The 24,800-nt window shown below is 40.1% G+C and overlaps 1 protein-coding gene across 1 annotated transcript in view; it reads left to right on the top strand.

Annotated features, from left to right (window-relative positions):
• The window catches only part of CIT (citron rho-interacting serine/threonine kinase), a 68,086-nt gene that overhangs the window by 12,801 nt on the left and 30,485 nt on the right, over window positions 1-24,800 (top strand). Inside the window, exons 8-19 of the mRNA XM_042779844.1 lie at window positions 2,229-2,440; window positions 9,519-9,624; window positions 10,497-10,640; window positions 11,941-12,060; window positions 15,550-15,720; window positions 15,944-16,003; window positions 16,524-16,577; window positions 17,711-17,851; window positions 18,219-18,344; window positions 21,264-21,359; window positions 23,096-23,212; window positions 23,639-23,748. Of these exons, the coding sequence (XP_042635778.1) occupies window positions 2,229-2,440; window positions 9,519-9,624; window positions 10,497-10,640; window positions 11,941-12,060; window positions 15,550-15,720; window positions 15,944-16,003; window positions 16,524-16,577; window positions 17,711-17,851; window positions 18,219-18,344; window positions 21,264-21,359; window positions 23,096-23,212; window positions 23,639-23,748 (1,457 nt within the window). The remainder of the gene's footprint in view (window positions 1-2,228; window positions 2,441-9,518; window positions 9,625-10,496; window positions 10,641-11,940; window positions 12,061-15,549; window positions 15,721-15,943; window positions 16,004-16,523; window positions 16,578-17,710; window positions 17,852-18,218; window positions 18,345-21,263; window positions 21,360-23,095; window positions 23,213-23,638; window positions 23,749-24,800) is intronic.

Genomic DNA, 24,800 nt, shown 5'->3' with positions numbered 1-24,800 from the left:
AATTGCAAGGGCTTGAAGATGATTCTTAAGATCTTTTTTTCTAATTTCTGGTGGGAAGTAAGGCTTTAGATCTCTTTCAGAGATGAACTTATCTATCAGGCTCTTGGGAGTACAGAACAGGGTGCTTGCACCATTATAAAGAGGCAGCTAAGTTGGTTTTTGCTACCTCTTGAAAAGCATTCTAGACTTTTGCAGATCAAGTGAAGAGTTTGCTGTTTTCTCTACTACTTTACCTCCTAGACAGTATCTGCCTTCAAAAACAGTGTTAAAAATCCCACAGCAACCCCTTTCTGTAAGAGAAAACACAGAGTTCTTTCAGCAAAGGTCCTGAAACTAAAAAATACTGATCCTGAACTGATCCTCCTCTGCTGTGAGTGAACTACAACTTTGGGCTTATATTTGCATTAAAGTTGATATGCTTACAAGTTGTTTTCTGTTACTTCTCTGTTTTTTATCATTAAGAGTATATGTAAGAGTAGCTGGGCATGATCCTGACATTAAGTGATTTTTTAAAAGGAAATACATATCCCAATCCAAAAATCTGTATTTCAAAACTATGTTTATGGTGCATAAATATCACCATTATATAATCTATTTCTATTATAACCAAAATAATAGAAGAAATTAATAGATTTGTGATACTGACATACATTTAAAATGTTCTGGAGCTGGTAAGTTCCAGTAGACTGAAACTGCTTTCTACAGAACCAATTTAATTAGTGTATTTTCCCCATTTATCTCATTCTAATGTACTTGGAACTACTGTACATGAGCAGCATCTGCTTCATGGAATTTCTTCTCACTTCCCTGCTTGGGAGCAGCGTCAGGATGGCTCTTCAGGGAGCTGCTACCCAAGCCTGGCAGTTGATGCAGACAGATCCTTTATTTTTTGTTGGCTGTTCCTGCCGGTCTGGTGGGTAGTTCCAGCGAGGGAATGGAGAGTTAAAGGCGGGCAGGGGAAGGTTTTGGCAGCCTAGAGGGAGCCAGTGCCTCCAGCCGTGCCTGGCTGTGCCCCTGGCACTCACGGGCAGCAGCGGCTGTCACGCTGCAGCTGGGGCAGAGCCGGCGTGGGGAGCCTGCACTGCAGGGGTTGCAATGTTTGTTGCTGGTCCTTCAATCCTCATCAACCCTTCAGCTCCAGGAGATCCATCCTGGATCCATGGTAACGGGATTAGCACACTCCACTTCCATCAGCTGGTGACAAGGGGCTGTTCTGGCTGCTGCCGGAGGAGCTGTCTCTCCTTTGCTCATCTCAGAGTTGCAGTGAGCGGGGACCCGAGTGATGAAATAAATAAATAAATAAATGTTAGGAAATGTGATTTAATGAGGCAGGGATTGCACAGCAGGGCTTCTGCATTCATTCCTTTCGCACACGTAGCCAAGCCAGCAGGTAGCTCGGGTGCTGCACATCACCAAGAAGAACTTGTCCTTTTGTTCCTTAGGTTAATTAAACTGAAGCAAGCACGAGAAAATCGTCTGAAATTAAACAACTGTTAGCAAGTTAAGTGGTACCAATTTAGAAATTATAGTAAGAAATACATTGTAATTCCTACTATTTATACCTTTCTTCAGAGCTGATTGTATCAGAGCCAGACTGCAGTGCTGTCCCGGCAAGAGTTCCAGATCTTAAGCAAGCTCTTTTAGAGAAATAAAATCAATCTTCTTTTCCTAAACACCAGTGAGCTTTTAGTAGCTGTAGTTTATTAGAGCCTTCCAGGAGAAAGACCAGTTTGTTCTTGATTAGAAACCCATGCTGGGAAGATTCTTGTTAGTGTTAAAGGGTAAGATATATCCCTTAGCTGGCTAGCACAGGATCAGGCTTCTTTCTCAGGTAGTGTCACTAATTGGGCAGGTTGGAGACATTTTCCTTTTCAAGATGAATCAGAATTGACAGACTTCTGGCTATATTACAGTAATGATTTTCTTAGCCTGATGCTTTGATTTTATTATTTATGTGTTAAAAAACCCCACCATCTTCACCTGAAGAAAACCCAAACCCCAGAATCTCCAAAGCCCAAGCTAAATCCCAGTTTGATCAGTGTGGGAGATGCTGTGCCTGCAGAGTGGTAGCCATGTTGGCAGCTCAGGGGTTAATCTCTTGTTGCTGTAATACGCTTTGAGAGCAGCAGCTCAGTCTGCTTGTGTTAGCAAGATTAAAAGCAGGAGCTGCAGTGCCATTGCAAGCACTGAATGAGTGGGACTGTTGCAGAGTGAACTGTAGCTGAATTTTGTCTTTTCTTCTTGCTTTTTTTCCACCAGCTCCTCCCCCCTTCGTTCCTACTCTCAAGTCTGATGATGACACCTCAAATTTTGATGAACCAGAGAAGAATTCGCGGGTTTTATCCTCTACGCGCCAGTTGAACCCAGCAGGATTCTCGGGGGAAGATTTACCGTTTGTGGGGTTTTCATTCATCAAGGCTTTGGGCATACTCCGACCAGAGTAAGTAGAAATTATTGCTCAGGTGGATAGGACTGCTGGCAAAATGGGAAGGTTTGTTACAGAGAGGATGCTGTGTGTGTGAGGAAAAGCTGTTTTAACTGACCTGTACTCTGCTGTAGGGAAGCTGCCAGATTCGGGCTTTATCTGTTGCTGGTGTGTCTTGTGCCTGTCCTACTGTTCTCTGATTATTTCTGGGATGAGGGGGAGGAAATGGGATGGAAAGATTCATTCTAAACCAGTTATTATTAAAATTGTAGTTCAAATAGTTTGAATTAGTTGTTGCTGTTAAGCAGGGAGCAGTAGGTGATTACATTTCTGGTACTGCAGATCCCTGCAAGGAGGAGAATACTGAGGAGTTCAGAGATGGGAAAAAAGGGATGGTGTTATTTTATTGGGTCAGAGAGTGGGCACCAAGTGCTGGGAATGTGTAAGGCTGAATCAGTGATCCATAGAAAAGGAGCTCCACTAACCTGGGAATGTGCAGTGATGGGTCAGTGAGCAAGGGAAGGAGCTGCATGGCAGCTGGCTCTGTGCTGCTGGGTCAAGTTAAATAGCAGACCTGGACATTGCTGTGTTGTGTTTGAAGACTGGAGAGTCAGATAAAATATGTAGTGGCCGTGTGTGTGGAGGGATGTAAAGACCTCAGAAATGTGGTTTTCAATGGAAAGAAAACGTTTTCCAGGAGAATGGAGTCAGAGAAAAAGAATAATATAAGTAGTGTGATATAAACCATTTGATGTGGTGGGTGGTTGGTTTCTGATGACAGAGCTATTGAAAAAGTATTAGTACAGTGTGTTAAGTTGGGAAGTCCTTAGCTCAGGACCAGGAGGCCTCTCAGGAGCGCAGTGGCTTTGGCTGGGTTACTGACTCAATGCACTGTGTTTTCATGCCAGCCCTCATTCCCTGCTGCTGGTTTGCTCTCTTCAGGGATTTCGTTGTCAATCTGTCTCAATTGAGTTTCATTTTGTGTCATATTGGTTGTGATAGTTGCTCTGCAGTAAGCTTGTCACTGAATTTGGTGATACTGTTGACATCTTTGATCTTGCTCACACTGTGAATCAAGGTTATACGATGGCTATGCCAGAAATAAAAAGGGAATCTTTGGCTGCACCTCCTCAGCAGAATTGCTTTTATGGCAAAAGAGGAAGAAAGGGAGAGGATATAAAACCCCAGAAAGTATTCTTTTGGTGAAATGGTTGAATATTGTCAGCAGGATGGAATGTTAGATCTGTAGATACCTGGGGTTAAAATCTTTCTGAATTTAGGAGTGAGATAACTTAGGCTGCTGTCTTGTCTGCCTGGGGAACTGCAATCTGTGTACCAGGTCTATGTGGCCATTCAGGTAACAGTCAGAAAAGCCTCAACCATGTATGAGTGACCATATACGTGTGGTAAAAACATGTATGTGATTGGGCCCAGGACTAGAACTGAAGAGGAGCGTGGGGTAAAGTCTCAGAGCAGTGGTGTAACTGTGCTGGAGGCTGAGAGAGCTGTAGCAGATGGACTGAGGTGCTTTCTCTATGGAGCTGGTACCAAAAATGTGTATGGAAGTCACATTTGAATTTTGGGAATAGGTGAGAAGAGGTATAGCAAATGAATATGGAGATTAATGTCCTCTGCAGAAATTTTGACTGAAGTGAAATTTCTCTTTGGTGTGGCCTGATTTTTCTTAAACTGGAACAGAAAGTCTTCTTATATTTAATTTTTCCCCCAAATAATTTTAATATACATGGATCTTAATGGCTTCTTTTTCTTCAGTGAGATCTCAATAAATGCACTTATTTTGAGCAGTAAATACTTGCCTTTGGTTCTATGAAGGTGATTTAAGTATGGCAAAGCCCTTACAGAGACTTTAAAATACCTGTATTTAAAAAATGCAATAATTAGTTAATTCTCAGTACCACTGCAAATGGGTCACAAAGATAACTTCTTATTTATAAAATATTGTCTGCTCTATGTTTTACTTGAGGAAATAGAGTACTGTACTGTTTCTGTCCACACTTCCTTGAAAATCAAATTGTTAGATGAAGAAAAATAAAGTGTGGAGAGGGCTTATCAGTGTGAATCTTGGGATGCCTTCTCTGGAAGGTCCTAAGTCATCAAGTTTATCAGTCCAGAATTTTTTTGAAACATCTTTTCCTGTGGAAGTCTAACCTTATGGTTGCTAAGTGATGCAGATCTATTTTCCTGTCTGCAGCACGAACCCTCTAGTGCTGCTTACAGTGAGGCCAGGCAACTGCAGAGTGCCAGCAACGAGGTCCTTGAAACTTTCGGCACTTTTAATCTGGGGGCTGTCAAACTGGGAAAGGTGAGGGTTATCCTCCTGCCCTTGTCCACTGGACAGTAAGAAGATATGACTGAGCTGGGAATTTCAAATATTTCAGAGAAAAGGCAGCTAACAAAGAAGGACAGAAGAAGGATAACAGAAGTTCTCTTTTCCACTCTCCCAATGACTTCAAGCTAGAAGGGTTTGCCTGAGCCACTTGGACCTGTTGCCAGAAATTACATGCTTGGTGTGTAGTTTAGAAGGGTCCACTGAATTACAATGCTCTGTTGCCCCATATCATGTCCCTCTAACCAATGTGAATTTTAACAAAATTTTTTTAACAAAAATGCAAAAGGTGCAGCGAAAATGTGTCATAGGAAGCAATCAGGAGAAATCAAGGGCATTGTTTAAGTCATGGGTTCCTGTACTAGCAAAGTGTTTAAGTAAATCTGCTCTTAGGAGAGCTGGGCTGAGGCTGCAGAGAAGGACCAGCTAACTCCTTCTCCCATCATGGCCTCTGAATTCTGGATGTGGGGGAGAAAAGCCTGTCTGACTGCAAATCTGGCTGCTGGTTTGGCTGCAAGCGTGTGACTGTGACAAGATAAGAGGCAACCAAGAGTTTAATTCCATTAAAAGCCAGCCCACCTTACTTCCTGTCCCTAACCATGGCTGATCTCCAGTGCTTAGAACAAGTGACAGAAACCCTTAGCTGCCAAAAATATGCATCAAGTAGTGAAGAAAATTGTCCTTGTCTTTTGCAGGTGACTAGCAGAGGCATAAGATAAATATGTTTTAAATCCAAGGCTAACCAAATATACCAAGCTGCCTAATAAAAAGAAATACCTAATAAAATCAGTGGCTAATAAAAATAAATACCAAATAAAACATATCAAAATACCTAATAAAAAATAAGTACCTAATTAAAAAATAGTTTATTATGCAAATTTTTGCCTGCCTGTGTTCTCTCTATAAGGTCCTAAGAAGTGGTGTTTCTCAAAATTTTTGGGGTTTGTTTTGGGTTACTGGGGTTGAGGTTTTTTTTAGTTTAAAAATTTGATATTTGATTCATGACTGTCATTATGAAATACCGAGAGTTAAAATGGGCCATTCCTCCAAGAAGAAGGATTTCTACTGATTTCTTCCAACAGTTTGTTGGGTTCTGGTAAGCTCTTTCACCAAAGATAGATGAAAGAGGAAGCACAGGATGAGCATACCAAAAATATGCTTTGCTTCAGCGAGCTCTATTCACAGATTGATGGTATCACTGTTTGTTTTTGGTTGGGTTTTTTTTAGGCCTGAGCAAGCATTTACGAGGGGGCGGAAGGTACAGATGAGTATAATGCTAAAAAGAATAGAGCATGAGGGATGGGGATGAGATTATCAGCATGTTGTGTGGGGGCCAGGATTAGGACAGATGGTGCCAATCACTGTGAGAAGGAAGAAGCACAGGTGAGTTGGGGGTTTAGGACAGTGGCAGAAAGGGACACAGGACAGACAAGGTGTGATGGGATGCACAAGGTACGAGTTGGACACCAAGAACCAGCTCAGAGCTTTTCCCATGCCAATGCTTTTTTCCTCTTCATCTCAGCCACATTAGGACTGGAGAAACTTTTGCACAACCAGCACCATTTCTGCTCATTCTGCTGGTTGAGGCTGCTGCTGATCTAGCTGTGAAATCACTAGTCAGCTCTAAGTTAACTTGGCTTTTAGTCATGCAGGCACTGCTTCTCTGGTAAGTAAATTGGCACAGCCAGTGCTGTATGAGAGCTTGGTACTCAAAGCTTGGTACTTGCTTTGGGTTTTTTAAAATCTTTTATTGCAATTTTCTTGTTGATGGAGCTGGTTACCTTTTGGTAATCTTTTTTTTTTCACACTTGAGAGGAAACAGCAGAAACTGCTCTGTTGTACTAAGAAAATTGATCCAGATGTAGCAGTTAATTAAATGAAATACTCTGAGATGGTCCCAGCCTGAATGATAGCTTTGCATCATGGCTTTTGATGTTGGATTGCATGTGTTTAATTTCTGCAATGATGCTGACTGAGGAAGAATATAAGTGCCCCAGAAATGTGGGTATTTTCCACCTTGTCATGCTCTGTTGAGAGCTTCTATCACCATGACAAGGCTTATTAGATTAGTCAGTATTCCATTTCTCTTGATTTCCTCTGTCTGCCCCTTTCTGATACTTTGAAGGTTGTATGGATGTTCAGGAAGTTGTTCTAATACAATTTGTACACAGGAAAGAATTACTGGGAGAGCTTGTCTCCTAAAAACTGTGTGTCCAGTGCTGACTGAGATCAGCTTGCCTTGGGGATAAGATGTGCTGTTTCCATGGCAGGAAAATCATCATGTCACCAGCACATATATTTTTAAGGAATTTCTTCCTCACTTTGGACAGGTATGGGAAGAAAGATTGCAGTTGTAGTTGTGTCTGCAGCCTTCTCTCCCCTTAAAAAGCCAACACCAACCCTGAGGAGCAGCTCCCTCTGCAGTCACCTCATGAAATCCAAACTTGGGCAGTCTCGCGTGCCCCATCCCATCCCATCCCATCCCATCCCATCCCATCCCATCCCATCCCATCCCATCCCATCCCATCCCATCCCATCCCACCTGCCTGAACCACCACCTTTTGCAGAGCTCTTTATTTCCTTCCCTGAATCCCTCCTGTTCCTGCCTGCCTTGCAGTGCCTGGGGATACTTTCAGCTGGATCACCACGATAAATATTTGAAATGCAAAATGGTGCCTGTAATATTAGGCTCTGATTCTTTTAATAGCAAATAAAATAAACAAGCAAAAATGATGAATAAAATTAGCTCCTTTGGGGAGGTGGAATAGAAGACACAAATAAAACCAACTCTGTGAGAACTGGCTAGAGTTTTCTTAGGTAATGCCTCAGATCTGAAAAGAATGGAAGTAAAAAAGTGATGGTTGAGTTTGAAACTGTAATATAAGAAAAAGCTTGCTCTAGCCAATACAGTTCAGACCTGTAAAACTTAATTTTTATTATAAGAAGATTTTCAGATTTTTCTCAGTACATATTTGCAGCTATTTACATATATTTGATTAACATTTGAAAGCAGATTCTTTAGTGTCTTTTTTAGCTAATGTGAGCTTTAATTTGTATTTTTAGACTGCTTTTCTCAACTATTCATTTTTAGCCTTGTTTGTACACCCAGCTGTTATGGGATTTAATATGCATCTTTCTCAGATGGTTGCTTTTTCTCTGTAGGAGTATAGACACGCTTTATAAATTGATTTTTAAATATGGTAATTTGATGGATCAGATTGATTGGACCAGGGCTAAAGGAATGCTAAATGAATGTATAAAAGCATTAATTTTAAACATTTCTTTTTTAGCAAGTCCTGGTCATATCTCCATCATTGACATGCAGTATTCTTTCTTCTAAGTTTTTCCATATCAGGTTTCTGAAGACATACATTAATATCTGACCTTTCAAGGCAGCACTGGTGGATTTTGCTATGTTTTTTTGCTGATATTAAAACAGTGTTTCCTAATCACTGCTCAAGGTGCTGGTGCTGAAGCTCTGTTTGATACAGAAATGTTGCTGCATTTTTGTAAAAATCCATGTATATATTTCTGTGCCTCTGCTGCATATCCAGTTGGATTAAGGAGTAGATTTTTCTCAGAAAATGGTGGTGATGGAATGAAACTTTCCTTGGTGTTGAGAGGAGCCTGTGCTGCTGTGTGTGGGTGTCTGGCTCTATGCAGAGAGCTGCTCAAAGCTCCTTTCTCTCCGTGGGGATAACTGGCTGCACACCAAACTGTGGCCAGGAGAAGCAGAAAGCAACGTGTGGGCAGCCTGTGTGATCTTTTATTAGCACCTTCATTGTGCTGCTGCGTTTTCATCTATCAGTTAACACTCCTTCCATCATTAACTGCTCCAGTCTCCAGTCTGAATCATTTTGTGTGAGGGAGAATGTGATTTTTAAAATTGTGTTTTGATGTGTGTACTTAATTTTTTGGTTGCAGGTTGCATATTTAAGACTGTGCAAAACACTAAAAATATGCTCTTAAACATCAGGTGGCTTCCTATCTTTTTCTAAAATAAATTTCAACTAACAGGAATGGTAAACTTCTTAAATGCTGAGTCCCAATTAGACAGAAAGCTTAAGAACAAGTAAATATTTTCCCTGTGTTTCTGGAGTCAAATTGTTTTGAACAATACAGTTGTGTCTCAGGAAACAAAAAATTACTTCTAAGTGGAACTCTGAAGTTCTGCAGTGTGACTAATCATATTGATATTGATTGGGTTTGTAGGGATCATATGAATTGGGTTAGGGAAGTTTCAATTTTGATTCACAGAATGTAACTAAGGATATTAAATTCTTCTTCCTGTGGTGCAGATTATGACATGTTGAAGTTTGTAGGGCTTTTATACTTTGATGATAATTTAAAAACATGTTTAAAAATAAAGTACCAAATAAACAGCATTTATCTGAAAATTTATCTTTCCAAATGGCTAAGTTGACTTTATGCTCTGTTTTTGTTGCACCTATAAATCCCTACAAATCATGCAAAAGTGCTACTGTGATTTATTGTTTTGCACTCTGACATAGCCACTGATGGACAATATTAACATTGCAACTAGAAATACACGTGGATTATTTAATAATGATGCACTGTCATTAGCTGTTTGATCTGCAATGATGGCTGTTAGGCTGTGATTGCTGCACAGTCACATTTCTTTAATCCTGGAATAAGTAAGTACCCAATGACCTTACAGAGGCTGCATAAATCAGATTTCTGTACCTTTTGCCCATATTCATGTGCTGTTTGGCTTTGCTCTTTTAGATCTGTTTTTTCAAGTGTGGATTCCCCAGCCAAGGTCAGCTCCATGGAAAAGACACTTCTTCTCAAGAGCAAAGAGCTCCAAGACGCCCAGGACAAGTGTCACAAGGTATTTATTTATGCGATTGGCCACACCCATTGCTCCAGGAATCTGCAACCACTGTATGTCCAGGGATCTGTCAGATGCTGCTGATCATCCAGACTCGTGGTGGGCAAAGTGCTTTTCCTTCAGAGAGGTGCCTTCCTGTCCAGTACAGAGGGAGATGAATTTAGGCCATGCTGTTGCTGTAGATACTTTTAACTTAACAAGAAGCGGCTCTGGATTTTAAACAGTGCTTTTCTCAGCGTGCCACAACGACTGCTTCTTCCTGCAGGCCCTGCCTCTTCTTCAGACACACATTTACAGCAGTACTGTTCTGAGGGCTCTTCCTCACTCATCAGCTCCTGCTTATATAACTGTTGTCACGTCACTGCTTATGGTGAACGTCTTGTAACAGTTGCTGTGCTCCAATAAAGGGAACCTGGTGGAGTCTTTTAACACTTACTGCTTGTTTTGAGACTTTTGTGAGAGTTCCATTACTTTTCTCCCTGCTCGGTTCTGGATTTGACCATTTGCTCCTGACAAGGAGATGGGGGGAAACCATCTTCTGGTCCAGCATGGATTTGGGATAAGGTTAAAGTGACCCATCTCTGCAAGTCAGGTGAAAAATGATTGTGTCTTCTTTGCTAACTGGGGTTCGAAGAATGACTGAATATGAACAAGCAGCTTGAATGAATGGGGTGACTTAGACTTACTACTTTGTCCTTAAGAAGAACTGTGCATTCCTGGAGCAGAGACAATGGTATCGGAATTTAAACACCATTTGGAGAAACATAGCTAGAAGTCTCTTGGAGACAAATTCCTTACAAAGAGAGCTCTGAAAGTAGCAGTTAACAAAGCTTTTGAAGCCCCCCTTTATAATCTCTTGATATTTATTGCAGATGGAGCAGGAAATGACGCGGTTGCACCGGAGAGTGTCAGAGGTGGAGGCTGTACTTAGCCAAAAGGAGGTGGAACTGAAAGCCTCTGAGACCCAGCGATCCCTCCTGGAGCAGGACCTGGCCACCTATATCACAGAATGCAGTGTGAGCCCTTACACCAGTCCTTTCAGCTCTGAAGGCCTGAGATCTGGTGGTCTTTGTCTTTCTCTTCCATCTTGCTTTCAGTGGGGTGCTTGATGGAGAGAAAATACTATGTGAGAGGCTATCTGTTGAACATGGAGCCCTGAAGTGTTTGCAAAAGCTTGATTGGTAGTTTTATTCAGATGTTGTTTCATGGTCATGTGCTTAGATCATGCAGGAGTGACTACTGTCCTGGTCTTGCTGAAACTCTTTGTGATGTTTGTCTTACTGGCTGTGCTAGAACATGCCTGGGTTGTGCTTCTTGAAGGTTTCTTAGCTGCAAGAGGATGGGGCAGAAATCTTCAAGAACAAATAGGATTAGGGACAGCAGTGTTGCCTCCATCTGTGGTGTCCTGAGTTCAGACTGGTCCTGTTCCCCAGCAGTGTCAGGGAGCATCTAGGACAGGTGCTATTTTTTCAGATAGAATATAGAAATGAGGCTGTAAAACCATGTCTTCAAAGATCATTTTTCATGAGAGCTGGAATGTCTGCCCAGTTGTCATTGGCAATATTCCAGTGAGGATATTTTCATTCTAGTTGATAGTCTCTGTATTTTCAGTTGGATACACAATTATGTTTCCTCTCTTGTACCAAGAACAAAAATGCAGCTAATACTCTGTTCCAGAGAATTGAAAACCATTTCTGATGTCTTGGTTTGCTGGGAAGGATATCTTAAAATGGGGCCGAGTGATTTTCCTATACTGAATGCTACTAGGTAAAGAAAGAAAATTCAGTTTGTATCTTTCTGTTGATGAATAACAGTTAATAGGAGCACCACTCCCCTGGTGACTCCAAATTTGGAGGTAAGGCACGTGGTGAGATACAAACTCAGCTCTTCTATTCCTTATAGAAATTTAACAATGATTAAAGCATTTGACTCCTTTAACAGCAACAAGAAAAATGTAAGTAACATGAAGTTGAAGGATTGTTTCTAGGTTGTGAATTAATAGTGCTAGATAAAATATAGATAAATGCTGTCAATAATGGATGCCTTTGTGATCTGTGTTTGGTTTTTGTCTCTAAACCTGATGTGAGGAAGTGGAGGTTTGAACTAAGATTTGAGTAAACAGTGTTTGTGAAATGGGCTGCTTCTGTTCAGATAGGAGCAGCACTGGCCATGCATTTCATTAGGGTTCCATCATTGGTGCCTCCATTTTTTTGATGCCTCACTGCAGTCAAGGAGGCATTTGTGTAACTAAAGATCTTCATCATACAACCATTTGAGAAACCAAAGCCTATGTATTGAACATTTTGCTTTCTGCAGAGCTTAAAGCGAAGCCTGGAGCAGGCACGGATGGAGGTGTCTCAGGAAGATGATAAGGCACTACAGCTCCTTCATGATATCAGAGAGCAAAGCCGAAAACTGCAAGAGATCAAAGAACAGGTATTCCTGCTTCTTTGGGGAGCAGAGTGGCTGCCCACCAATTGGCATTCTTGGCATATCCTAGCCCAGGTGCCAGGATTGCGCTCGGTGTTGATAGGCTGTGCTAACTCCCAAGCTGTGTGATTTCACAGGGGCTCCTGAGCAGTACAGGAAGCAACACAATTCCACTTGTGTACTTTGCAAGTAAGCACAAACTCCAAACTTCACATTTTTCTTTTCCTAGTCCTGGAAGTCCTTTATCTATATGATCAGTTGAGGAGAAAATTGCAAGGCTTTAGTAAACATGCTGCACTAGAAATGACCTATCAATTTTAAATGGTTAAGGTGTGGAAATTTCACAAGTTAATGTATCTTCACCTGGGAGAGAACTGAGCTAACCTGAATTTTGTGTTGGTTTTTAAAAAAATTTTCTTCTGTATCTTACCATTTAAAATGCTTAATAGCATTTCAAAATAGAATGTGTGTTGCCTACCGTTCTTTTCCTGATTTGATCTGTTTGTGAAGTAGAAATTATTAATTTTCTTTTCCACCCAAAGAATGTTGAAAATTCATTAATTCACATAAGAAAAAAAAGTCAAACTTGAATGACAACATTGTGATAAATGTGATCATTGCAAGGGAGAACCCATTCAGTTTTATGAATTAAGAGCAACATACTGCATTGAGAAAAAGAAATTGAAATTTGCTATAGCATTCAAACAGTTCTTTGTAATTATCTGTTGGTTTTCATCTTCAAAGCACTTTACAAACATTTACTGACTCATTTCAAAGTCTCTGAGACAAGGAAGCCCAGAAACCTTGGTAATAATTCTCCAGACATGAGTAGCTCTTATGTAAAAAGTAATGAAATGCAAACCCAACCCTCTGGATGTAGCTGGCCTCCATAGACTTCCCCAGCATTCTTCTGGGTGGTTGCTTTATGTAATACAAAGGATCTGAAGCTGCCTTCTGGTGCTTTGCTAGCAAAATTGCTTTAAATACTGAAATAGGGAACATTTTTGATGATTTTAAATGTCCATAGATTCTTAGGCAGTACAGACACATGTAACAGAGGAAACATAATGCAAGTAATTTTTAATCAAATGCTTTGTCCCAGAATCTCTTAATTTGGCATGTGAAAATTCACAATGACATAAAGAGGCTGCTTAGTTCAACAAATGAATCTGCAGACTTTTCATGTCTGTGGTGGCCTTCTGAGCTCCCTGCAACACGTGTGCAAGAACCTTGCAACCAAAAATGCTGAGAGATTTGTGCTGACTCATATCAGCAGGTGGATCTTGGCCATTAAAGACTTGGACCATGATTTTTAAGTAAGAGGGAGCTGGGAATTGGAAGAGCCCCTTAGAGTTTTGCTGCTGGAAACTTGAGGCTTGAGAGGGAATGAGTTAAATCAACAGCAAATCAGAATCTTCAAAACTCAGTAATTAGGCATTTGATATTTTCAGGGCAAGGCTGTAGGTTCAACTTAACCTCAGTTGCTTGGAAAGAAGAGCATGGAGGGTTTGTGGGGTTTTTTGTTTGCTTGGGGTGTGTGCTTGGTTTTTGTTTTGCTTTGTTCTGTTTTTTTTTTTGTTCTAACTAAACCTGTGCTCTGGTCTTTATTTGATGAACTGTACTAACAGAGAAACTTGCAACAAATCAGAATATGTAATTTTTCTGAAAGCCCCACTCATGTGTATGTAGTTCCCTGATGTGATTTGCTTCAGGTACATGCCCTGAACTTGTCTGATAATCTGCACTTAAATGCCTCTTGGTGTTTTAAAACTGACCAATGCATATCCCGGAGGTGTGTTCTGTGTTGCCTTGAGTGATGTGGTCTGTTCCTCTGACCTGATCTCAGGACTTATTCAAAGACAGTCTTGGAAATGTGATGAAACCAGAAAACCTGAAATATTACTAATTATCTCCTCTTCTTTCTTCTTTTTTCCTTCCCCATTCTCCTCCCTTCCCAAATGCTCATTATCACAGTGGCAACTATTGGCATAGCTGTAATTGTTTGGTCAAGTGTTTACTGATATAAAAGCCCAGTATTTTAGGAAGTCTAAACAAATTATGATTTCCGAGCAGAACATTTTTTCCTTCAAACTGTTCTGTCTTTTTTGTTCACAAATGTATTTGTATGAACATAATATTTGAGTTAATACATGCTCAGTTATTAGAAAAAAGCCTCTCATTCTTTCCAGCAAGAAAATAAGATCATCCTTCCATAGGAGATGAACTGGAAAGAGTAGGTCCCTGTCTGGCTTACAAAGTGGAGAACCAATTTTGGGATTACAAGCCAAAGAGCCATTCTTTGCTCCCTGTAAGGGACAGTAAAGCAACCTGCTAAAGGCCTGGCTTCTTTCAATACCTGCATAAGCTCCATGGAGAATGAGGGGCTGCCATCAGGGTCAGTGCTCATGCAGTCACTCACTGAGCTGAAGGCAGCTCCTGCCTGGAGGGAGCGATGACAAACCTGGTTCTGTCACAAGACACTTACTCCTCTGAATATGGGGGTAGTCAGGCATACTGTAAGATATTAAATTGGAGAGAAAGATAGACTCCCCCACTGTCAGTCCTTCACAATCTTTGTTCCTAACTCTTGATGTGCATGTTTCCTACTCATTCTCAGCTTTGTAAAAAATACTTCGATTTTGGAGAGGGCTTTTTGGTATGGTGTTTTTTTTTTACTTTAGGGTAGTTTTATGAAATGCATACTTGCAGGACTTAGTAAATACTAAACATAATTAAATTCTTTTCTTCCAGTGAATATATGTGAAGCAATCTCTTGAACTAGTCTCAGTTTGGATTTCCAGTCTCATTGAGATAGTCAATTCAAGTGTTCTTTTCTTCTCCTACCTTCCCCATCCAAATGCCCTGTCTTGTAGTCTCCTACATGGGGAATCTTTATTTCTGCCTGTATAGGCAAATATCTTCCATGAGCAATGTGAGTTTTAGATAGTTTTTCTAAGATAATATTTTATTTTAGGCTGCCTCCCCATACTGAGCAATCTGATCCTTTTTAACTCTGTCAGGAGAAAGTAGCTGATGGCTGCAAGCCACCCCTCTGCTTCTCCTTCTTTCCTTTTACCCAAGCTGTGCAGATCTGTGATAACTGTCATGTTATCAGCCTGAGAAAATAGATCTTAAGAGAGCATCTGGGCATTTAGTAGAGACATCAACTGAAAGGCACATTTCTGTTTCAGAAATTAGAAATGTAAGTAATTTTTATCATTTGTATGTAGATGTACATATGTGTTCCTGCACTTTCAAAAAGTCAGTGTTTTGACTTTGAGGTATTGAGTTGAAAGTGGCAAGACTCAAACCAGAACACCATGGATGTTGTTTTAGTTAGTTTTTACTGTTTTATTTTCTATTTTACCTTTCTTCTACATGTTCTTAAATTCATCTCTTGCCTGCAGTCAGTATTCTGGAATCTACTACTCCAAGCATTTCCCCTGTTGCCTCTAAACTGTAATCCCTTCTCCTTCCCTTCCACCCCAACTACAGGAATACCAAGCTCAAGTAGAAGAAATGAGGCTGATGATGAATCAGCTGGAAGAGGATCTGATCTCAGCTCGCAGGCGCAGCGATCTCTACGAGTCGGAGTTGAGGGAGTCCCGCCTGGCAGCTGAGGAATTCAAACGTAAAGCTGCTGAATGCCACAACAAACTGCAAAAGGTAGTTTAGGCTCCATGGGAGAGGGGGCTGAGGCTTGCTGCAGTATCTGGTGCTGTTTGACACATGCACACACAAGTTGTGGGTGTGCCCTTCAAAGATTCGTACAACTAACACAACATGTTTATGTGATTTGTATTGATGTAACTGCTGGTGTAATTGCACGTGTTGATTACTGGGTGGAAGCCTAGCTTTTCCTGAGATTTTCATGTATTTTATATTTAAGTTACAGGTTAAAGATCAAGGAAAAAATGAGGCAGGAGAGTTGTATTCTAAACTGGAAAAGGTATGTTACTTCAGTGTCCTAGATTTTGCTTCCTGGGTCTTTCATTTTATGCACAGAAACCGAGAATGTCTGGCTAGTCAGTGGCATGCATGACCTCACAACCCCCACCCCCTTCCATTTGATGTTTTGAGACATCTTGGTGTGATTCACTGTTCTCTCTGATTTGATATAAAGCTGTCTCTGGACAACCTGTTTTTAAAGGATTGCATTGAGAAGCCACGCAAAGACAGGCTGTTATGTGTCATCTGAGTTTGAAGTCAGGCTGGGGATACATCAGGGTTTTCTTTACTCAGAAGGAACAACAAATAAAAAGCAAAAAGAATTCTGAGTTCTCACACTGAACAATGTTCTTGGTAACCAAAGTATTAAATCAGGTGGAAGTTAACAAAATGGGAATGGATCTGCCAAGGAGTGATTTGATTTGTTGGAATTACAGGGGGAAACCAAGATATCATAAGCAAAGAGCACTTTGTCCTCTTTGGTTTTGACTCTTTCCCTCCATCTTTTTATCTAACTATAGATCAATACAGAGCAGCAGGCCAAAATCCAGGAGCTGCAGGAAAAGCTGACAAAGGTAACGAATGGGTGGTGAAACTGAGTTTTTCACAAGATTTCCCAGTGAAATCTTAATGAAGAGGAGGGATGCACTTTGTTTTACCCTCAAAAATAGAATTAGTCATAGCATGGGGGATGATAAGGAAAAGGGGGTGGGAACTGGTATCTGAAATCACTGGTGCTCTCAATATGCTTTTGGCTCTTGAGACATGTCAACACTGTTTATTTTTACAAATGAAGCTGAGTCAGAACTGGAGTAGTGTAGAGAAATTCTCATTTAAAGGCCTGTTTGAGTATGCTCTGGACACTGCACTGGTCCCTTGCTTCTGAAGAAAGGTTCAGCTGGTTTTAGCTCAGAAGTAAAACAAATGTTGGACTTGCTCTCAGTATACTCTGCTTTAATCACTTGACAGTTCAGTTCTTCACAGTATGAATGCTGAATGATAAGGATACATAACAGAATTAAAACACCTTATCAATGTCTGCTGAAAGTACTGCAGAATATTGAAGATTTGCTGTTGTGGTCAGTCTGGCATTTAAAGTGTCACTGTAAGAACAGTCAGGGAACTTCTCTTATTGAAATCCTTCAGCAGGAAAGAAAGAGGTTGTCATAATAATCCCCTGATTGAGCTTTTCAAACTTGGCACCTGCTGAGACAGGGCTGTTTCCAGGGTTAATGATCATGAATATGGAGGCCAAAACTACACAGAAATAATACTTCTAATATTTCAAAACAATCATGTTTTAATCCTCTGTCTCCTCTTCTACCTGCATCAATGCCAAGGAATTATCTGTAGGCCAACAGGTTATTCTCCTTGTCCTTTAGTCAGAATATTTGTTGAGTTCTACTGAAGAACTTGGGCTGAATTTGGGGATAGACTTAACTTTCAGGATGTAGAGTCAAGTAACTTGCAGTATAGCAAGATAAACGTGTATCCTAGATTTAAATTGTTTGTGAAATAGAAATCAAAATTATGTAGCAGATCATAAAATTTGGACTCCTGCACCCAATAATCTAAACTGTTACACCAAAGTTCTCTGGTTTTATTATTGAGAATGTTGACCATCTTGAAGTTCTGCACCTTTCACACACTGCATTTTTGTGTGTACTTTTCATATAATACTTCTTTTTTCTTTTCTCTTGACCTTCAGGCTGTGAAAGCCAGCTCAGAGGCAACTGAGCTCCTGCAGAATATCCGTCAGGCAAAGGAGAGAGCTGAGAAGGAGTTGGAGAAACTGCAGAACAGGGAAGATTCTAATGAAAGCATGAAGAAAAAATTGCTTGAAGCAGAGGTGAGTGCAGTGTCTGTCTGGAGTAAATTAGTTATTGGGATGGGTCTTAGTTTAGGCACCTTCACCTGGGTGGCTCTGAACAGCATGTATTCCTGTAGTAATTCTTCAGGGGAAAGTGCTGTTGGACATTAATCCATTTTTGATTAAAACACGTATTTCTTTGAGGGAAACAGAGGGGTTTTGTTTTCAGTGAGGAGTCCATAAGGATATGTGGTTAGCCTGGGGGATTTGGGGCGTGATGAGGATTCAAAATATGAAAACCAGCCATATATTGACTGCTTCAGACTGTTTTCTCTAGAAGCTACTCATTGCTTTGTGCTAATGCAGAGTTGGGTGGCCTAAACAGCAGCTGATAATTGCTCTGCAGGAACGGCGCCATTCTCTGGAGAATCAAGTGAAGAGATTAGAGACTGTGGAACGAAGAGAAAACCGCCTCAAAGAAGATATTCAAACTAAATCTCAACAGATTCAGCAGATGGCAGAAAAAATTCTGGTGAGCAGAGGTGAAAATGAAAGTTAGAGGGTAAGAGTTTGTAAGGAAGGGGTAGGGAAGAATCAGGAGATGTAGAATTGCATTGAATAAGGTGGAATAAAGGGATTTGTTTCCTGTGCCAGTCATACTGGAGAAAGATTAAGCATTCAAATACTGTTAGCACCTTCAGTTACAAACTCACCCTGTGCCTTTAGTCTTAATAGTGCTTCAAAACTGGAGTCATGTTAGTGGGAAAACTTCTTAGTCAATGCAATAATACTGAAATAATTTACCTAGGGATTGTTTCACAGGTAAAACACTCTGAGGGTGGGTTATTGCAACAACAAAAACATCTGTTTTAAAGTAAATTACAGAGGAATTTAGAGGTCAGATGTATTAGAAATGCTTACATTTTGAAGCAGAGAGAAATTAGTCATCCAAACTGTTCATCTCCAAAGATATTTGTTAGGAAACCATTTGCACCCACATAACTTCTCTGTTGGCATGACTTCTTGTTTCTCTCCTGGCTAAAACTGTTAAGGCAAGTTAGTATGTCAGTCTCTAGTGAATCAAGCAGAGAGTGTTTCTAGTAACTGTGCTTGTCTGGGACAGAAAGCATAATTTAATACTGGAATAATTAAATTTATTTTGCCTTCCTCATGAATTTTCTCTGTTTGTTGCCAATATGACAAGGGAAAAAAGGAATACATTTTACTGGTAGTAATCTTAAAATGAAGCACACCTGAGGAAGGACAAATGGAAATGTAAAAATAAACATATTTGGAGTCAACAGATGACCCAAGCTTATTCTGGGTGTACAGACTTTAGCATCAGAATGCTGAGCACTGTCAAGAAAAGGTAGAATCAGTTCTTCAGTAGTGCTGTTCCTTTCAAATTGTTTTGATAGCAGGAGTGCATGGTAAGTGGGAGACTATGGTTGTGCTGGGCACAGAGCCAGTTTTATGTTTAGAAATAGTGTAAAACTTTGAATTGTTTCATAAACTTCTTGTTTATATTTGGGGATTGTTCCTTGGTTTTAATTGTGTTCTCTTGGAGGAGAAAGTGGAAGGGGAGGCAGAAATATCAACTAAGTGTTTTATACCATGGGATATGTTTAGCTCTTCTTATAGATAGTTTCCATGGAGTCCTGACAAAATGTTGGAGGGGCACAAAAGTATTTGATAAGAAAAGTCAAACAAGCATTGAAGAAATAATCCTACAGTCTTTCCTAGTCCCTTGCAGCTGATCTGGGAACACAGGGTACTGGTATTCTTTTTCTTCCACTCCCACCCTGTACCTTCCCTCAAGTTGTCTCTTCAAACATTTTTGACTTTTCTGGTACAGAGAGGTAAGAAGGGAGTTGAAGATACAGAATTGCATAGAGTAAGGTGGAAATTGTTGAACAAAGGCATGGTTTTCATGTACACTTATGTACCTGAGAAGTACCTGCTCATCTATCTGTAAGGAACTGATGAAGAAGTAAGAAACAAGTTAGAGAAGATACTTCTGCCTGCCTGAAAGTGCAGATCATTGCTGTGATGCCAATAACAAAGTCAGTGCTACACAGAGAATACTGAGTGAGAGCAGGAATGGTAAGAGATTACCTTTTTAAGCCCACACTGGCTGGTAAGTGCCACTGCAGGAACTGGTGAAGCTTCTGCTACAGTATGAGCAGTCTGATGCTGGGAGCTTTGAAGCTGCTGCTGATCTGCTTGTCTGATTCTCTGCCAGGACCTGAAATGTGTGGGTTTCTGGGGGAGGTGAGTTGTCCCTCTTGTTGCTGGGAGACATTATTTCAATTGCAAAAAGCAGCAATCTCCATTCCATGCAGCAATGTCAGGGACTAGGCACTGTTGATGACCTACTTTTGGTGAACCTCCTGTTTGATTCTCATTTCTGGAAAAGGAGGTCTATTGCAATTATTGGAACAAAAAAAGTCTTCAAGATAAGGAAGATCAGGAAATGTCTTCAAGATGAGGAAGAGTAGGAAAAAGCATATAAAATACTATGAAAAGTACTAAAACACACACAAAGATCAGGAAATTTTCCTGTGCTGTGCAGTAATGAGGGCAGACAGGAGATCCAGATGCACCTCAGCACCTGAATTTATCCATTCAAAAGTCAGCCCAGTGGTAGTGAATGAGAGACCTGGGCCTGCTCCTGTTCTAAGGAAATTGTTGGAATGGCAAAAATGACAATAAATGAGCATCAAGTTGTAAGCTCAGCTCTTGAGAGGTGTCCTGTTGAAAGGTGATTATAGACAGACCCCAATTAATACAGTTAGATTGTAGAAACAGCTAATTTCTGAAATACAAAGTCCTTACTGTGCATGGTTGAAACTATCTGATGTGAAATAAAGAGGCTGGAAAGATTCTGGTATGTTCCACCACATATATTGTATCCTGCACTTTTCATTTTTGAAGCCATTTATAAATAGCATTTCTGACAACATTTGTCCAAGGAATACAGCAAAGTAAATGCTATTCCCCCTCTGAATGCAGAATGAAAAGCACAGACAGCAGTACCCCGTTATTGAGGTCTGCTGCAAGAAAACAAGTGAGAGACCTTGTTAAAAATAGATCTGAACTTCCTGTGATGCCACTGCAGCTATAAAATGTTTATAACTGTGTTTTCACCAAATGTCCTTGGCCTATCTTTGGGTATATTTTACTGGGAGATGGAGATTTTTACCATGGAAGTAGAAATGTTTGTCCTTAGCAGTGTTCCCAATCTGCAGTAGATGGGTCAGCAGCAATATGCAAACTTAAAGTTGATACTGTTCAGGTCTCATCATGCCTTTTTTTTAAATTTATTTTTTACCATGACAGCCCTGGACTTGAGATTTTTATAGTGTGAAGCCTTAAAAAGGAGAATGAATGTTTGGTACTCTCAGCACCTACCATTTTGTTGTGTCTGAATATGAATTTTTGCTGCTTTTAGGAGCTGGAGGAAAAGCACCGTGAGGCTCAGATCGCAGCACAACATCTGGAGCTGCAGCTGAAACAGAAGGAACAATTCTATGAGGAGAAACTCAAAGTAAAAATATCTTATCTTCCTACAAGCTTTAGTGGGTAGAATGAGTTCAGGGAAAAACAGTTGCCTTTAGGCTGTGATTGCTTTGTCTTGTGAGTTGCCTTCTCATTACCTTTTCTGCAATGTTGAGGGAGCTTAGTGGAATCCAAATCAGTTTTCTCCTGCTTTTTCTACCAGTGTACCTTATCTGTCTGTGGCACTGGATTAGGAGAGGTAGCATTTGAAGCCAGAACTACAGGAAGGCATTTGTTGGTTGTAATTTGGCTAAATAATATTTAGTTAATGCTGTTGGATCCCCCACCCTGAAGAAGTTTTCAGTTCCCACTGAAAGCTTTTCTATGAGTGTTCACTCAGCCTACCTGCAAATTTTAAATGCAGCAAATAGTAGACCATTTCTGAAGTTCCATCTTGGAGCTGGAACATCTGCCAAGAAGCCACAGAAACCACCCACTTTGTTTTTGTCTTTTCCAGGGTAGCATTAACAAACAGTTAGAAATAGACACCATCTAAAATTAGGAAAAAAAAGCTGGCAAATAGGAGTACGTGCACTGGCTAAGGATTTTTCTAAAGAACTTGCAGTATGACAGCCAGTAAATGCATTTTGTAAGAATCTTTGCTAAGAACAAATTATTCTCAGTAGAAACAGTCTTTATCTTGTACATTTATCTAGTACTTTAATTCTACATTTTTGGCTTAAATGTGAGAGGATGTAGTATTTAAGAGGAGAGAAGAAATTTCTGTGGGAGAAATAGGAAGGAAAAAAGAGAAAGGAGAAGAGAAATACGAAGGAAAAAAAGTGCTGGCAGATCAGAGCATGTGGTTATCAGTAATGACAGGACAGTGATGGAAAACAGGAAGATCAGATGTTGAGATGTTGAGAAAGAAGTGGTGATATAAAAACTGGAAAAGAGGATAGGCATTGGAAAAAGAATAAAAAGAACAAGAACTGGTGTATTATGGGGCCCTATGATGTAGGGTTTAATAGGAGAAATCAGGAACCCAGATGAAAGAGGTTCAAAGGGATAAAGCAGGACACAGGGGTTTTGTAACTGGAAAAGTAAAAAGTATCCTGCAGTGTCCAGAATTTGTGCCTTTGAAAAACTTGTCTTTGAAGGAAGAGACCTTCAGTTTAACAACTGATTTAGAACTCTGGTCATACATACACAACATGCGCTTCTAGAAGAATGTAGCAGTTCATTGCTGAAGTCCTGGTCCCAGTGACAGCTATTTGTGCCACAAAAAGAAGTTTTTTACTTTGCTGTTAGGTTTTTGTCTCTGACTGGAAGAATTCATGTGGTCTCAGTTGCCTTCTCATCCATACCTATGGAACTCACAAATTACTTGTGAGCCATGTTGGTAGGGCAGCCAAAGGATGGGCACTTTCCTATTTCTTCTGCTACACATGCTGGGGTAGAGAGTCTTTTCTGTTTTCTGTTGCATTAGGCTGGAACAGTTATTAAACACAGTTTGTATGACTTAAAATAATAATTTAAAAATCTACAATATCTCCATATCTCTAAAAAATCTTACTGTTAAATTCAGTCTTCAGAGATAAAAAGTCTTTTTGGAGTTTGCCCTTCCATGGATTTCATGTAATTGCATCATGGATTTAATTTTGCTTGAGATATGACCAATTGCTTACAGAAGAAAAAAAAAATTTGTATTGACGATTTTCTTTCTGCTTACCCTTTGCCCAGTGAAACAGATAAAATTTAGACAAAAGAAATGTCTTCATTTAGGTGTTGGAAAATCAGATGAAGAAGGATCTTGCAGATAAGGAAGCACTTGAGAATATGCTCAGAAGACATGAAGAAGAAGCACGTGAGAAATGCAAAGTCCTGGCTGAACAGAAGGCGGTATGTGGTGTTGAGCTGGAAATCAAAGCTGTTTGAAGAGTGCCTTTCTGAGACTGATTTCAAGCAAGATAATCTTGTTTGAAGTTCTGTAGTGCTGCTGAGTTGCTTTGAAGGAAATTCATTGATTAATACAAATTTTAAGATATGGGTTTTTAAAATTCAAGAATATTTCCTTTAAAAAAGCCATGCAGCTTGCTGTGCACCCATTGTTTTGTGCCTTGATAATGGCTGCTTTTTCCTAACATTAAAGCAGCAGAAAGCAGCTGCAAATAGCTCCAGTAATTGCATCTGTGTGGCTCATTTTGGCCATTTGATCAGTTTTCTTTTAGTTCTTTTGTTTCTGGAAAAAGTTCAGACTTTTTTATAAACTTTATTTTTGTAACTGCTCGCATTGTGCCATCTCAAAGGCTCTCTGCTGTGTTTCAGATGATCAATGCAATGGATTCGAAGATCAGGTCACTGGAGCAGAGAATTGTGGAATTGTCTGAGGCCAACAAACTGGCAGCAAATAGCAGCCTCTTTACCCAGAGGAACATGTAAGTGTGGCAGCTGCTGTCACTGCTGCACAGGTCTCAGGAAGATGACCTTAAAGCCTTTTCCAATTGAAATGATTTTCTGATTCACCATGTAAAAGTGGCTCTTTTTTTTGCAGGCCTGCTGTGCTCCCTGCTTGTTTTTCAGTGATAGCCTTTCAAAACTGTGCTTTGTTCTTCAAATACTTGGGGCTCGCTGTGTATTTTGTATTTTCTCAAACATGACTGGGGAAATTGGTTTGTATTACAGTGTTTACTTTGGAACATTTCCTAAGGCAGGTGATTTGTGTAGGTTTGCCAAATATGTTAAATGAATACTAATAATTTTATGTCTAAAATACCCCTGGAGAAGCATGCATTCCTTCTTTAAATATAAACATGGCTAATAGATTTATATTTTACTCAGTTCCCCTGACACATGATTTTGAAATTGAAAACATTCAACACCCTTCACTCACAAACACTCCATCATGGTCTTAATGGATGAGAAGACAAGGAAGAACACCAGATTTTTAAGCCAATTATTTCTCTGCATGTTTTTGAATTCTTCAGTTTCAGATACTTTTGTCTGCCTGAACTTTATTTTTCTTTAGGTTTTAGCTGAGATTCCTTATCCTTACAATGATGTTTTTCCTTCATAAATGACTTAGAGGTGTCCTACTTCCAGTATAGGAAAAAGCATGGATTGTTTGATCCTGCAAGGCAGGGCTAAAACAGTATTTGCCCTTACTGAGTTCAGAGATTCACCAGCTTGGTTGGCACAAAGGTTTCAGTGTCCATCCAACACCAGGCAGTGCCTTTGTGGGAAGCACTTGGATAAATTCACCTCTAATATTGAATAGAATCAGACAAGGGTGAGTTTTGGCAAAGACTTGCTTTGGTTTCATTCCTTTCCTGTGGTCATCATGCCTCCAGATGTAATGGCTCCAATTTTCATTGCATTTCAAATATCTTGCAAGTTATTTTAGCCTGAGCAGCCAAAAATATTCACAAAATAACTGAGGAATTGAATTGTGTTGCTTAATGCTCCAGATGACCTCCAGTTAATCACCCAG

This window comes from Catharus ustulatus, chromosome 18 (assembly GCF_009819885.2).
Source record: "Catharus ustulatus isolate bCatUst1 chromosome 18, bCatUst1.pri.v2, whole genome shotgun sequence".
In the NCBI taxonomy this organism is placed as follows: domain Eukaryota; kingdom Metazoa; phylum Chordata; class Aves; order Passeriformes; family Turdidae; genus Catharus; species Catharus ustulatus.
This window is presented reverse-complemented; position numbering and strand designations above follow the sequence as displayed.